Genomic DNA, 16,244 nt, shown 5'->3' on the forward strand with positions numbered 1-16,244 from the left:
GCCAAGCTTAAATAATGTTAACCTCGGTTTGTGAGCAGACTTGTTTAAATAAAGCCCATTATATTTAATTGTTATTATATTTAAAAGCCTAGCACATGCATGTAAGTTTAGCCCATATCACACGCCTTTCATTGCCCAATGCATATAATCTTTAAAGGCCCATCCTACTAACAAATTAGCCCAATTGAAGAATTATAATCTCAACCATTGGATTACTTCTTAAATTAAGTTAAAAGATAAAAAAAATCCTAAAAGCACATTTGCCGCAACAGTCAACACGCTTTTGCTGTTAATTCCATGGAAATAGTTGATGGGAAATTGGTGAAGTCCCTCTGCAAATAAGAAGGTTTGTTCCTCTATCCCTTTTCCCCTCTTTTCATCCCTTTCTCCACTCTGATAATACTACTTATGGAAGTTGGAACCCTTCTAGATCGGTAAGCTAGCAATAGAAAAGATAAAGATCGAAGGTTAATTGAAGTGGATGATGGAAGGAATGATTCAAATTTGTGTGTCTACAAACAGATAGATCGACTTGATTCTATATATACTTGATTAAATATATATATAAAAACGAGTCGAGCCGAGCTCGAGCCCGAGCCCGAGCTTGGGCAAAACATGTCGAGCCGAGCTCGAGCCTGAGTTTGAGCACCCCTCTGACCTTGGCAAACCGAGCCTGAATAACCTAAAACTCGACTCGGCTCGGCTCATTTGTAGCCCTATGTATAAGTAAGTCACATGTGTTTCTTTTAGGGGTGCACACGGTTCCGGTTCTCACGATTCTGGTCGGAACCAGAACCGGAACCATTCACAACAGTTCCTTAAAAACAGAACCTGAACCTGAACCGTATAGGGTGGAACCGAATCGGAACTGAACCGTCAATACCGGTTCAGTTCCATGGAACCGACTGTTAATGAAGATCTGAAGAGAAGATGAGGAATGACTAGTGAGGATGAAGATCTGAAGATGTAGGCGAGGACTGAGTCTAAAGCTTGAGATGAGACTTATATCAAGCTTGAGATTTTTTCCTCAATCTCATTGGGAAAGCTATTCATGTAGTGGCTGAAATATGTTTGTTTTTTATATGATCCAAACACACACACAAACACACACCACCAAATTACAATTACAGTAGGAGTAAAAAGCTCCAATACAAAGGAGGTAATGGACAAACCCATAAACCACCAAATTAACTTATCCTTAGATAATCAAAACCATAAAAAAAAAAAAAAAAACCTAAAACAAAGAAGCAACACATAAATAACCATTGTGCCCTGTTCCACATGCTGCTTCTAACCATGAAACCCAAGAGACAACCCTCAAGACCCAACCATTCTGAACCATCGTGACAAGATACTTATCCTCGGCAAAATTACTGTCAGCAGAAACAACCAAGTGCAAGAATAGATCTGACATCACAACACAAAACAAACCTCAACAACAGTCTACTGTCAAACTACACAACCACGAATTGAAACAGGAAACAATTCTGTCAGCAGCCTGCTTTCAAAATTGCACACTATCTTCAAACCCTCAAATGTGCTTGAGATGAGACTTGATTTGAAGATCCAAAAAGGAGGCGATGGCGAGGGCGATGGCCGATGAGAGGAGGTCGAGGGTCGATGAGAGGAGGCGAGGGCGAGGGCTGATGAGAGAACTCAGAGGAGGCGAGGGTTTAGGTGAGAAGAGGAGGCTGAAGGCTGTAACTGAAGTCTGAACCTTAGGGCAAAAATTGAAAAAGTAATGTTTTATTCAAGTTTTTCACTTTTTCTTTTGTGGTTAGCTTAGGACCACGACGGCTGATTTGGTTACGTTTTTAGCCTATTAAGTTAGTACAGTTACTTTATATATATATATATATATATATATATATATATATATACGGTTCCGGTTCTTATCGGTTCCCACGGACCGGAATTGGAACCAGAACCGTATGTCAACGGTTCCTAAATTTGGAACTGGAACCGGAACCGGAACCGTGAGAACCGGAAAAAATGGTTCCGGTTCTCATGGTTCTGGTTCCGGTTCCGGTTCTTTTGTGCACCCTAGTTTGTTTGGCTTCATTTCAAACTCTCTTTCTCTCTCTTATGGATCCCCAACTCCATGACTCCTAAGTTGAAAGTTTGAATTTTGTTGAAATCTTTTACGGTATTCTTGATTTCTTTCTTCTCTAATCTTAGTTTAGGCTTGAATTTGTTAGTTGATTTTTCTATTCTACGTGTGAACTTGTGTTGAAGGACTATGGGAATTTGTCAGCATGAGTTATATTTCCTAATATATTTATGTAAATTCTCCTAAATTGATTTGGTAATTAATTAAGATAGTCGACTGATATATTGTAATTTATGTTTTACGGTTCTTTAGTTTAGGAAATTTTCATGTATAGTATAAATTACTTTAGAATATATTGTGGAATATTATTATTATATTGTGTAATATATTCTAATTATGTATAGGTTTATCATGTATAGATTTACCATATAGGGTTTAGGTTTTTTGTTCTCTACACACCCTGTATATATCAATACAATATACAGTTTCTCTCTTTTATATTTCTAACATATATTCAGAGCAACTCTAAGAAAGTTTTTTCCCTTCTTTTTCATATTGTTGTTAGTTTAAATGGCGATTACTTCAGGCATAACTACCATACCAACCCCGACTCCGGCACCGTAGATCATAGTCCACCAAGACAATTTTGCATTTCCAACTGGAATTATAGTGGATGAGACTAATTACTCATTATGGTCTTAACTAATGGAGATGCGGATTAGCCTCGTAACAAGGTTGGGTATCTCACAAAAGAAGCGAACAAACCCCCACCTGGAGATCCGAAATTGGAGGCATGGATAATCGAAAATCATCGTGTCAAAAGTTGGCTCATTGACTTGATGATTGGATCATTGATGTAGCGATTTATTCATCGTCCCACAGCTAAGGAGATATGGGAGGCAGTGTTTAGAACCTTCTATGACGGATCGGATGAAACGTGTATTTTTGAATTAAATTAGAAGTCTTTTTCTACCAAGCAGAATGGCCGCCCTCATACTATAATGAACTTGTTGCTATTTTTCAGGAGATTAATCACAGGACTATGTCATAGGCAGGAACAGTTGAATTACTTTCTTTTTATTTTAGTTATAATTTTTATTCTTTAGGTAAAATTAAAATTTTGATAAACAGTAAGTTTCACCTATTCATTTCCCTTTAGGTGTTTTGATCATTTGATACTTCGCATAGCCCAACTCACATATATGAAAATATTTAATCAAAAAGAACAAATATCAGGCAACATTGTCAGAAGCTTTTTCTTAATTTTTTTTTTTCCAAGTTCCAGGTTTGAGCCTTCCAATCAAACTTCTATAGCATTACTTTTAAAAACATGGAAAATTAATATGGTATATTATTAACATTATACAGTATCAATAATTTATAATTGCTATACGGCCTACGAAACTAATCCTTAAGTATGCATTGCTCATCCCTCCCCTTTTCCTTTCCCTCCATTTTTCAATCTGTCCAACTAAATGAATATAAGCACCGGGAGGGCAATTAGGGCTGCAAATGAGCCGAGCTGTTCATGAACAGCTTAAGCTTGGCTTGTTTAAAACTTGGATCGAGCTCGTTCATTTAGTAAACGAGCCGAGCTCGAGCTCAATTTCCAGGCTCGTTTAATAAACGAGCCGAGCTTGAGCAACATTGAGCTCGGCTCATTAGGCTCGTGAACAAGCTTGTTAAGTTAATGGCCCATTTGTATAATCATTCTAAGTTTAAAAATGTTTAGCCCATATAAACTTGGCCCAACTCACATAATTTTATTAATAATTAAAGGCCCAAAAAGTTATAATTCATTAGCCCATTATGCAAACAAGATTTAATCTCATCCCTTGAAACTTAATACATCTCAGCCTTTGATTTATAAAGTTAAAGAGAGAAAAGACCTATCTGCAAATAAGACCTAGAAGAAGTAAAAGGGTACAGCGGCTGTGGCACATCTTCTTCTTTAGCTCCGCTGCCTTGTCTCGCCAGCAGACCTCTTCTTGCGACATAGATCAGTCTCTCTCTCTTTCTCTCTTTGATCTTAAAGTAACGCAGTTCAAAATATAGGTAGATTGAGTCTGATAAAAGTTTTAATTTTTGATATAATCTTAAAAATATGTTCTATATTTTTTCTTTTACTTTTCTTTCAGAGATAGAGATCGGAATAATTTCTTTCTGGCCAAAGATCCGTGCTTGTTGAATATGTACGGATCCAGAATCGAGCCAAGAACAGGTGATTTGTGTTGATTTGTGCTTGTTGTATATGTAACAATCCCGAACCGAGCCGAGCCTGAGCCCGTCAAATCTCCACCGAGGCGAGCCCAAGCTTGGCTAGGCCAAGTTCGCCCGACCTGAGCACTTCTCTGGAGTTGACGAGCCGAGCCCGAGCAAGCCAAAGCTCGGCTCGGTTCATTTGCAGCCCTAAGGACAATTGTCCCCACTAGAAATTTTTTTATTTGCATTTTTTATACATAACTCTTGATAATTCTAAAAGTTTCCCCACTAAAATGTTAAAATATTCAGAAAAGACCTTAATAAAAACTTGCAAAAGTAAGAAAAATCCCTCAATATTTAACTCATTTGCCCAACAAAATTTTTAAAATGTAATAAAGACCCATGTTCAATCAAAATTTAGAAAAGGCTCCTCCCTTGTTATTGAATTTTCTGTCATTTGTATTTTCTATACACAAATTTTGATAATTATAAGAGTGCTCCGATTGAACTCCTAAAAAATTCACAAAAGACCGTAAGAAAAACTTCTGTCTATCAAATTCTCCAATACCAGAGAAGCTAGGTCTACAGTGGCTGCTTGGAGTCTTCCTAGTTCTGTTTTTGATTTGAAATGTTCCCTCCCCACAAATGGATCCTTGTTTTGATTTCCCTCTGTTGAAGGGTCTGTGTTTTGCCCTGTTTCTGTTGCTTCAACTGCTTTTCAATTTGCAGTTGCAGCAACAGTTTGATTTGGTTTTTGGGCTGGGCTTGTAAGGCTTTTGGCCTGTTTTACTTTGCCTGTTTGGGCTTTGCTTTCTAGTAAAAACACAAAAACAAAAAGTCTTCAATACGCTATCTCCAACTTGAAGAATTAGAACATTATTCCAAATAACTATTATGACCAAACATTTGATCCCATGACATCAATGCACTACCTCCAAACTTACAAGACCAAGGAAGAACAAATTAAGTGAAAAGAAACATATATACAACCTATAAAGAAATAAAATGCCATTACTGACATAGTACAGTAGAGACTTGAAATGCCTGTAGAACTTGGGAGGCCTTCGCATGCGAGCCTTTCCAAATGCTAGTATAGCGATGCACAGAAGAGAAGCTGCTGCAACTGCTACGAGCTTTAGGTCCCTATTGTCACTCCTCCAAAATGACAAGCCATATGTTACAGGAGGGATATAGCCGAAAACTAAGAAAGATAACACAGCAATTGTTGAATGGAGTAACAAATTTTCTCGCTCGCCCAGTAGTTCTTTGTATCAATCTGCTTCTACATTTCTTTCATTTGAGGTGCCTATAGGACCATCATATTTGAGTTCCATAAGCTGTAATGTAACAGATAGGTCGAAGATGCAATAAATAAAAAATGGCTTGGGATTCTCAATCCACAACCACAGTACTGTTAGCCCCTTTAATCAAAACCATGCATTTTTATACATGTAGATTTTTCCTTTTTATAACACAGCGTCACAGCTATATGTAGATTTTTTCACATGAACAATATCAATGAGTTTTGGAAAACCATGCATGTCATATATATATATAGAATGCAACCTTATATGAAACCTAAAATCACTACTAAAAGCCAACAGCCACTAATGTGGACTGTTTGTATTTGTTTGCAGAGAGAGACAACATGGAATCCTACTCACATTATGAACAATGATCAGAAGTCCACCAATCAGAAATGCCAATCCCAAAGCTACAATGTTCCCTGCAACAACTCAAGACAAAATATCTTTTAGCGAAATGTAATTTGTTTTCCAAAATGAAAAGTTGTAAAACAGTACATTTTTCTCAAAAGTATATAATTGTGTGAGAAAATGTGCAAGTATCCTAGAAGTGATATTAAGCTTACTTCTAGACGAATCTCGAAATAAATTTTCACATTGATCAGAGAAGATAAAGTGATACTATCATCCAGGTAAATTCTAAGAGCATGCACACTCTTAGTTTTAAATAGACAAGATTTCTGGTATATTAATGTGCAGGTCCATAAACTGATGGCAGACATACCATTGTTTGGTGGAAAGGTAAAAACTTTGAGCTAACACTTTTTGTAGTATCAGCATTTATGCGGAAGTAAAAACTATGTTGGGTTTGAGTTCAATGAAGATAAGCAATTGAATCAAGTATATTCCATACACATGACACCTAAATATTGGCATTAATATAATGTTCTAAATACAATAAACAGCTGCTGCTTTAACTTATCAGATACTTGATTAGTAATATTATGACCTATATGTTGAATGTAAACATGGGCTCAATGTAAAGGTAGTTGATATAGTAGGCAAAATGGCATGTAATAAAAAAGATTGGATGGAGATAATTAATTTAGCCGACCCCTTTCATTTGGTTATATAATGACCTTTCCTACATTTGGTTGCAGCAGCAGCACATGATACAACACTTGGGCTTGCAATTGATCCAACTAAACCGCCACAGACAATGCTTTTTAGAAACGTTTCTTTCACTTGCAGTATCCTGTTTGCTCGGAAGAAAGTCTCCTGATTTGACTTGCCCTGCTTCAAGGATTGTGGCATCAGCTCATGCATTGTTATGTTTTGGAACAACTGTCTGATATCTCAAATATATATTAAGAATGGAAGTCATGTGCATGATGCATAAGATCTACACTACTCTTAACTGGAAATTGTAATTAATTATACATGATAATTAATTGGCATTAGTGATTACATTTTAAAAGGATCAAGACATTGGTGGATCCTTTTACAGAGATCAAGAGTAAGTCTAAAGATGAGAGTTGTTGGACGGGGAAGTCGCAAAGCCAGGAATGGTTAATAATTGGCTTTTGGTAGAACGATAGGTGTGAGCTTGAGTCAGAGTCAATTATACTTTGCTTCATACACAGTGGATCGTTTAGCTCAGGATTGCAAAAGTCCTCAAGGTTTTTCCAGATGATTGGTCTATTATACTAATCAGTGTTTTCTCGCTAAAAATCCCGGTGTCATCTCTCCAATTTTATTTACTTTTCTTGCATTTTATTTTTGCTTTGTGGGTTTGATTTTAGTTTATTTTGGTAAAATTAAAATAATTTAAAATTTTAATAAAGAAGTAAGTAAAACCTATTCACCACCACTTTATTTTTAATACAAATATTTACATCCATTCTGCATAGCGCAACTCACGTCACAGAGTAAATGGGAATTGAATGAGAATAGTGTTGCTAGATATTGGAGTGAGATTAAAATCTACATAACTTCAGTCTTTTTGGTTTCAACTTTCCGTATCTCAATATTTTCACTTTCTGGTTGTGGTAAGTGCAGCTCCTTCCATATATGTTCATATGCATAAGTACTTGTTTTTTTATTAATTATGTGTCACAACTTCCAAAAAAAAATTCTCACTATTGTTGGTGAAATTTTCCGACCTAAAAGTTTTTTTGTGCTAAACTAAAAATAACGTATTGTAGAGACTTTTAGAGAGTAATTAGAAATTGGAAGAGAATAGCATGACTAGATACCAAAGTGAGATTATAGTCTATATACCTTTAGGCATTTTGGTATCAACATTCGGTATCTCTTTATTTTCATTTTCTGTTTTTTTGAAATGCGCAGTTCCTTCCATGGTCTCTTCATCTGCATAAGTACCCATTTTTTATAAATTATATTTCACAACTTCTTAAAAACAAATTCTCGCTAATATTGGTAATAGTTTTCAGCCTTAAAGTTATAATGTGCTAAACAAAATATTATAGAAAAAATAAAATATTTCAAGAGTTGTAGATTTTAACAGACTAAATAGGAATTGGATGAGAATAGCATGGCTAGATATTGGAGTGAGATTAAAATCTACTTCTCTATATTTTCACTTTCTGGTTTTGTGGAAAGTGTAGCTTCTTCCATATTATGTTCATCTGCCTAAGGACCGATTATCTATTAATTATGTGTAACAATTTCCTAAAAGAAAATTCTAACTAGTGTTGGTGACAGCTCCCAACCTTAAGGGTTTAATGTACTAAACAAAAGATTATAGAAAAAGAAAATATTTCAAGAATTGTAGACTTTTAAAGAGTAAATATGAATTGGAAGAGAATAGCATGACTATGTGAGTTATACACAGACTAGATACTAGAGTGAGATTATAGCCTACACCTTCAGGCTTTTTGGTTTCAACATTTGGTATCTCTTTATTTTCACTTCCTGATTTTGGGGGAAGTGTAGCTTCTTCCCTGGTCTGTTCATCTGCATATATAAATGCAGATTTTTCATTAATTATGTGCCACACTTCCTAAAATAAAATTCTCACTAATGTTGGTGGTATCTGCCAACTGTGTTAAACTATAAATTACCGAAGAATAAAATATTTCAAGAATTATAGACCTTCAGGAATTGGAAAAGAATAGCATGACTAGATACCAGAGTGAGATTATACTCTACATACCTTCAGGCTTTTTGGCTTCAACATCCCGTATCTTTTCATTTTCACTTTCTGGTTTTGTGGAAACTGCAGCTCCTTCCATAGTCTGTTCATCTGCATAAGTTCCGATTTTCCATTAATTATGTGTCACAACTTCCTAAAAAAAATTCTCACCAATGTTGGTTATAGCTACCAACCTTAAAGTTATAATATGCTAAATGAAAAATTATATATAGAAAAAGAAAATATTTCAAGAATTGTAGACTTTTAGGGAGTAAATAAATAGGAATTGGTAGAGAATAGCATGACTAGATATCAGAATGAGATTATGGTCTACATACATACAGGCATTTTGCCTTCAATATTCGGTATCTCTTTATTTTTACTATCTAGTTTTTTCGAATGTGCTGCTCCTTCCTTAGTCTGTTCATCTGCATTGCATAAGTACCGATTTTCTATTAATCATATGTTACAACTTCTTAAAAAAAAAATTATCACTAATGTCAGTGATAGCTGCCACCAACCTTAAAGTAAATAATATGCTAATCAAAAGTTTATAAAATATATATAAATATATATGTATTTCAAGAAATGTAGACTTCCACAGAAAAATAGGAATTGGAGACTTTTAGGGACTAAATAGGAATTGGTAGAGAATAGCATGACTAGATATCAGAATGAGATTATGGTCTACAAACATACAGGCATTTTGCCTTCAATATTCGGTATCTCTTTATTTTTACTATCTAGTTTTTTCGAATGTGCTACTCCTTCCTTAGTCTGTTCATCTGCATTGCATAAGTACCGATTTTCTATTAATCATACGTTACAACTTCTTAAAAAAAAAATTATCACTAATGTCAGTGATAGCTGCCACCAACCTTAAAGTAAATAATATGCTAATCAAAAGTTTATAAAATATATATAAATATATATGTATTTCAAGAAATGTAGACTTCCACAGAAAAATAGCAATTGGATGAGAATAGCGTGGCTAGATACCGGAATGAGATTAAAATCTTCATACCTTAAGGTGTTGGGTTTGTGGCTCAAAATTTGTGTGCAGAAAATTAGTTTCGTTTTTCGTTTTGGAAGCTGCGAGAAATAGTTTCCTGATTGGTTTTGGAATCCAGAAGACTTGGGGAAAAAGGCTAAAGATTTGGGAAAGAAGTTATACCTGCTATTTTAGAGTTGAAGATGGATATGGTAACTCCTTGTAGGTAAGTTGATCCTTGTACAATAAGGAATTAGATTTGAGAAATACTTGTCCAACAAGGAATTGAGTTTTGAAGACTCTATAAATAGAGATGGGTATGAGGGGTTTAGAGAGAGAAGAGAGAAAAGGTGTAAGGGGTTTAAGGGTGAGTGTTGTGAGGAGAGGGGAGAGTATATGTAATTCCCAAGTGTATACATGTAGCCTCAAAAGAGATGATGATGATATGTGGTTGTATATTCTCTTCCATGATTCATAATAGTGAAATCTCTCTCTCCCATGGTCGTAACCCTAGAGTTGGGTGAATCATGTCAATTATTGTGTTATGCGTGGATGTGTATGATTGTTATCTCTATATATGCTTGTGTTAATGTAATGTGATGATACTTCCGCTGTATGTGATGAAGGAGGGATTTAACTCTCAACAACAGCCGATCGTTGAGTGGGTTGGAGGGAGTTAATTATCCCCAACAACTGGTATCAGAGCCGATGGTGGGTCAGAGCCTGTGATTGGTCCTGAAGATTAATTAGTATAAGAAGATTGCTACGAAGTCTGTCAGAGTAGAAAATAATCATGAGGTGCTATGGAGATTCAATCAGAGTTGATGATGGCACGAAGGTATGAATAACGTGATGGCTTAAAGTCTATGAGGAATAAGTCTTGTGACAAGCCAGAGGATGCTCGTTTTCAAGATGGGGCAAAGGTGATAGAGGTGAAGCCTACAAGTAACAAGTTTTGAGGACAAGTCAAGGGTTGGTGATGGTTCTCAAGATGGGGCAAGGGGTGTGAAGAATGAAGGGGTTTGCTCTAAGCCCAATAAAGAGCAAAGGGGAATATGAAGAGTGAAGAAGAGAGGTTTGTTATTTTAAGCCAGAAAAGCAATTGATGAGGATGAGTTGAAGATTGGTGAGTTGCCATGCATGAGCAATTGAACACCAATGGGGTGGATAGAGAAAAAAAAAAAAATGAAGAATGATGAATTTGAGAAAAGGTGGAGATTGTTAGAGTGTTTCTCAAGTTCATCATAGTGCTTTATTTGAGGTGGAGAAATCTTCAGTTGAGGTGGACTTATGAAGAGCTTATGGTGGAGCTATGAAGAGATCCTTGTTAGAGGTGGAGCTATGGAGAAGCACGTGAAGATTGAATTTTGAACTAAGGTAGAGATTGTTGCGTTTGTGACTCAAAATTTGTGCGTAGAAAATTAATTTCCTTTTCCGTTTTGGAAGCTGCGAGAAACAGTTTCCTGATTGGTTTTGGAATCCAGAAGACTTGGGGAAAAAGGCTAAAAATTTGGGAAAAAAGTTATACCTGCTATTTTAGAGTTGAAGATGGATATCGTAACTCCTTGTAGGTAAGTTGATCCTTGTCCACCAAGGAATTGGATTTGAGAAATACTTGTCCAACAAGGAATTGAGTTTTGAAGACTCTATAAATAGAGATGGGTATGAGGGGTTTAGAGAGAGAAGAAAGAAAAGATGTAAGTGGTTTAAGGGTCAGTGTTGTGAGGAGAGGGGAGAGTATATGTAATTCCCGAGTGTATACATGTAGCCTCAAAAGAGATTATGAGTGAGTGAGTGGGGTTTTGACATGTGGTTGTATATTCTCTTCCTTGATTCATAATGGTGAAATCCCTCTCTCCCATAGACGTAACCCTAGAGTTGGGTGAATCATGTAAAATATTGTGTTGTGCGTGGATGTGTATGATTGTTATCTCTATATATACTTGTGTTAATGTAATGTGATGATACTTTCGCTGTGTGTGATGAAGGAGGGATTTTACTCTCAACAACAGCCGACCGTTGTAATACCCCTAATTTTAAAAAGAAGTCTCGGCATTTTTAATATTTATTGTATTGCATTTTTATTTATTTTATTGTCTTTAACGCATTTTTATTTATTTTATTATTTTTCATTTGTTTAAATTGGTTTTATGTGCATTATTTGGTTTAATTAATTGCTTAATGGTTGATTGTTTAATCAGTCATGTTACTTAATATGTTTTTGGTAACTGTTTATATAATTTTATTTATTTATTTAATTGTGTTTATTTAATTGTTTAATCAATTTTATTTAATGGAAATTTAAATTTAAGGGAGTTTAGTTTTCTGTTCTTTACGTGAATTTAGGGTTGCAATTTTCATGGGTGGCCGACGTAGGTATATATCTTAGGTCGGTTTATGGGCCGAGATGGGCTCTGGCTTTAAGGTTACAAGGATTAGGGTTTAGAGTTAAGCTTATAAATAAATACGTGCGGTAAGCTTAGGGTTTGGATTCATAGCAGTTAACTCGGAGACGTGAATTGAATTCTGTGAAAGACACAGAAATTGTGAGGTACAGAGGGAGAACAGAGGAAGATAGGAGGTGTCTCTGGGTTGAACCAAGTTACTGGGGAAGCAGACTTGCAGTTAGGACACAAACATATCACCACAGAAGCTGAGAATTTAGAGTTTCAAGTCTGAAACTCAAAGGCAAGTTCTTCTCTTTCTCCTTCTCTTTGGCTCGTGTTTGGTGCACCTAGATAATCTTTAGGGTTTAATCAATCAGTAACTAGAATTTACCTGTTTAACTTATGCTATATTGATGATCTGTTGTGTTGAAAATAAATCTGTTGCAGTGCATACAAGTTTCGTTCCAGTTTTCTGTTCTGCAAGCATGTTGTTTCTGTTGTAACTTTAGTCTCTATATTTGATTGCAACTATTATAAACAATATATAGGAACAATACTGGGGTTATATAAAACTCATAGGGTTGTTAGTATTCTGTTTTAAAGATGTGTTGCAATTTGTTCTGTTTCAATTTGTCAAATAGTTTCAGATTTGTTTCCTATCGCATGTTAGTTCGGTAGCAAAATTTAATCTCTGTGATTGGATCTAATGGTTGTTATCAAACCTTTGGGATGTTCTTGGGTGTTAATAAGATACTTAAGATCAGTTTAAGAAACCAAACAGAAGGGTTGCAGTTGGCTAGAATTGGAACAGAGGTCAGAACAAAGCTGAAATGGAGAAGAAGCTCACAGGGGGAGAGAGAGCCGGCTCTGGAATGCCAAGAGCCGGCTCCCACCTGTTAGAGCCGGCTCCAAGGTGTGGTAAAGCCGGCTCTATGTCACCATGAGCCTGCTCAACTTTTCTAGAGTAGGCTCTTTCTTTGTTTTGTGCGTAAAAGTGATTTTCAGTCACTGTTTGGGCATTCTGGGTTATTAATCAGTTTTAAAATTTTAATTGGGTGTTAAATAATAATTTTAACATGTAACTAAGGTCTTGAATTGCATAAATTTACCCCTTAGTTTAAATGGAAATAACAGTACGCTATTTGACAACTTTGCGTACAGTTAACGGTTGAAAGGAGATTTGTTGATTAATTTTAATCTGATGGTTTAGGGTGCTATAAAATGATTTTAAATTTATTTTAGATGCACGATGAAGTCTTTTAAAGTAATATATTGGACTTGTGGCATAGTGGGGGCTCTGTGCTAAAGGATACAACAAAATATAAGTATATGACTTAGTACTCTGTTACCGGATGGAGGGAACTAGATCGCTTAGTTTAATTTAGCGATTTATTAGACTATAATATTATTATAGAATTAATTTTAAATACATAATAGGGTCATTGTTTAATTAAATTTGAACTATGTATGTGTTGGATGTTAATTGTTAGAATAGTTAATTCTTCGATGCAATTGCATGGATTACTACTGGGTTTTAATTGCTAGATTGTTAAGATTCCTTCTGTAATTATTTGGATGGTGGTTTTTGGTCTGTAAACTATTGAACTGTTGTATATGTTGTAATTTATATGGATGTGGAGGATTGTATGTACCGATATGGGACGGTGACCTATTAAGGACGGTTTAGCTCAAAATGCATAAACCTAACCTAATGGATTAATGGAATGGATTGAAAGATATTGAATCCTAATTGTGACTAAGTCAGATCAGCTGTAACCAAGTTAGATGACTTCCTGGATTAACGGATGGTAGTTAAGTCATATCAACTGAATAAGTTGAGTGACTAACTAGTTGGTTTATTGTATGTCAGTTTAATAAATAGTTGAATTGCATACCCTGGATTTGGACGGACTTTATATATATGTTTATGGTACCACGAGTTGAGCTTGAGTCTCAGACTCGTTGGTTAGGGTGCGTATATGTAGTGGATGCGTAGCTGGTTATAATAGGTTGAGGTGTACCCTGTTAGGTCTAGGTACTCATGTCCACCTTTGGGTGCGTATTCGCATGTTGCCTTCTACTCAGGTTGAGACCCCTATTATAGACTAGTGAATGTCCCTTAGTGTGGATATATTTATACGTATGGACTAGATAGATATTGTGAGATGTCTACGGTGTATCTGCGTATCGGGTCACTGTATAGATTGCAGTTAGATTAGAACTTGCTCGTGGGTCTGACCCACTCCTTCATTATTCTTTTCAGGTACAGGACGGTTCCAGCCTTAGAGCTTGATCGTGCTTGTCGAGGATAGTCTCACCTTCATCTGATTACGTAGGACTTCTCTCGATGTTTCTAGCATTATCTATTTTCAGTTTTCGGTTTCAGTTGAACTTTTGGTTAGGGGTTCATCAGTGGATTCCCAAGTTGTAACCTTGAAGTTTTGAAGGATTGGAGTTTCAATTTTCAGTTATACATGGAGTGTTTTATTATTATTATTTCTTTCAGCTTTATTCTATCTTTATTGTTTCTTTTTGTCATCTGTGTTCGTTTTAAAATACTTTAATTGTTTGATACTCCCTCGGGTTTGGGCCTGGGCCTGATCAACCCGTGTCTCGGATCCGAGGGGTATCACAACCGTTGAGTGGGTTGGAGGGAGTTAATTATCCCCAACATAAGGGACTGTCAGTATTTTGAGGAGAGGAAAGTGTATACATAATTCATGTGGTTGTAGCCTTGAGAAGAAAGGGGCTCTTGTATTCGATCTTAATTAGTCTAAAAAAGAACAAAAGTGTGAAAGAGGAAAATAGTGCAAAGAGTGTGTGGGGTTTTGACATCTATAGTTGTACATTCTCTCCATTGATACACATTAGAGTGAAATCTCTCCCTCTATGGGCATAGCTAGTCCTAAAGTTGGATGGGTAAACCATGTGAAATATTATATTGTACATGAATATATATAATTTTTATTTCCATATATGCTTGTGTGATGATGTTGCTTCCTGTGTGTATGATGAAAGAGGGATTTAATTTTCAAAAATGTTTGCAACAGATACTAGAGTGAGATTATAGTCTACATACCTTTATATATTTTGGCCTCAACATTCGGTATCTCTTTATTCTCACTTTTTGATTTTGTGGAAAGTACAGCTCCGTCAATGGTTTGTTCATCTGCATAAGTACCAATTTCTATTAATTATGTTTTCCAACCTTAAAGTTATAATGTGCTAAACTAAAAATTATAGGCAATATTTCTGAACTATAGACAATAAGAGAGTAAATAGGAATCGGAAGAGAATAGCATGACTAGAAACCACGGTAAGATTATACTCTACATACCTTCAGGCTTTTTAGCTTCAACATTCGGCATCTTTTTACTTTCATTTTCTGGTTTTGTGGAAATTGGCGCAGCTCCTTCCATGGTCTGTTCATCTGCATAAGTACCAATTTTTCATTAATTATGTGCACAACTTTCTAAAAAAAATTCTTACTAATGTTGATGATAGCTGCCAACCTTAAAGTTATAATGTGCTATGCACCAGATTATATATAAAAAAAGAAAATATTTCAGGAACTGTAAACTTTCAAGGAGTAAATAGGAATTGGTAGAGAATGGCATGACTTGATACCAGATTGAGATTAGTCTACAAACCTTCAGGTTTTTTGGCTTCAACATTCGGTATCTCTTTATTTTCACTTTTTGGTTTTTTGGAATGTGCAGCTCCTTCCATGGTATGTTCAACTGCATAAGTACCGATTTTGTATTAATTATGTATCACTACTTCCAAAAAAAAAAAAAAATTCATGCTTATGTTGGTGATAGGTACCAACCTTAAAGTTATAATGTGCTAAACGAAAGATTATAGAAGAATAATATATTTCAAGAATCGTAGACTTTCAGAAAGTAAATAGGAATTGGAAGAGAATAGCTTGAGTAGATACCATAGTGAGATTATAGCCTACATATATACCTTCAGGCTTTTTGGTTTCAACTTTTGGTATCTCTATATTTTCATTTTCTGGTTTTGTGGAAAGTGCAGCTCCTTCCATATTATGTTCATCTGCATAAGGACCGATTTTCTATTAATTATGTGTAACAATATCCTAAAAAAAATTTCTAACTAATGTTGGTGACAGCTCCCAACCTTAAAGTGAATTGCACTAAACAAAAGATTATAGAAAAACAAAATACTTCAAGAACTGTAGACTTTTAAAGAG

General features: G+C 35.5%; 1 protein-coding gene and 1 long non-coding RNA gene across 2 annotated transcripts; both read right to left on the reverse strand.

The window, feature by feature from the left end:
* Positions 1-5,134: 5,134 nt before the first annotated feature.
* Positions 5,135-6,784, reverse strand: LOC132310188 (uncharacterized). Its single transcript, XR_009482570.1, has 3 exons — positions 6,636-6,784; positions 5,917-5,978; positions 5,135-5,558 (listed from the first exon to the last, which is right to left on the reverse strand). It is a non-coding gene; the product is annotated as an uncharacterized LOC132310188 (long non-coding RNA).
* A 984-nt stretch (positions 6,785-7,768) lies between these two features.
* LOC132309370 (uncharacterized) lies at positions 7,769-15,447 on the reverse strand. Its single transcript, XM_059807687.1, has 6 exons — positions 15,366-15,447; positions 15,108-15,197; positions 8,989-9,078; positions 8,672-8,761; positions 8,383-8,472; positions 7,769-7,866 (listed from the first exon to the last, which is right to left on the reverse strand). The coding sequence occupies exons 1-6, from the start codon at positions 15,445-15,447 to the stop codon at positions 7,769-7,771; spliced, it is 540 nt and encodes a 179-aa protein (XP_059663670.1).
* Between the last annotated feature and the right edge of the window lie 797 nt (positions 15,448-16,244).

The sequence above is a fragment of the Cornus florida genome, unplaced genomic scaffold (assembly GCF_030987335.1).
Source record: "Cornus florida cultivar Cherokee Brave unplaced genomic scaffold, ASM3098733v1 CherokeeBrave_3.0.0_Hap2_Chr05, whole genome shotgun sequence".
NCBI lineage: Eukaryota > Viridiplantae > Streptophyta > Magnoliopsida > Cornales > Cornaceae > Cornus > Cornus florida.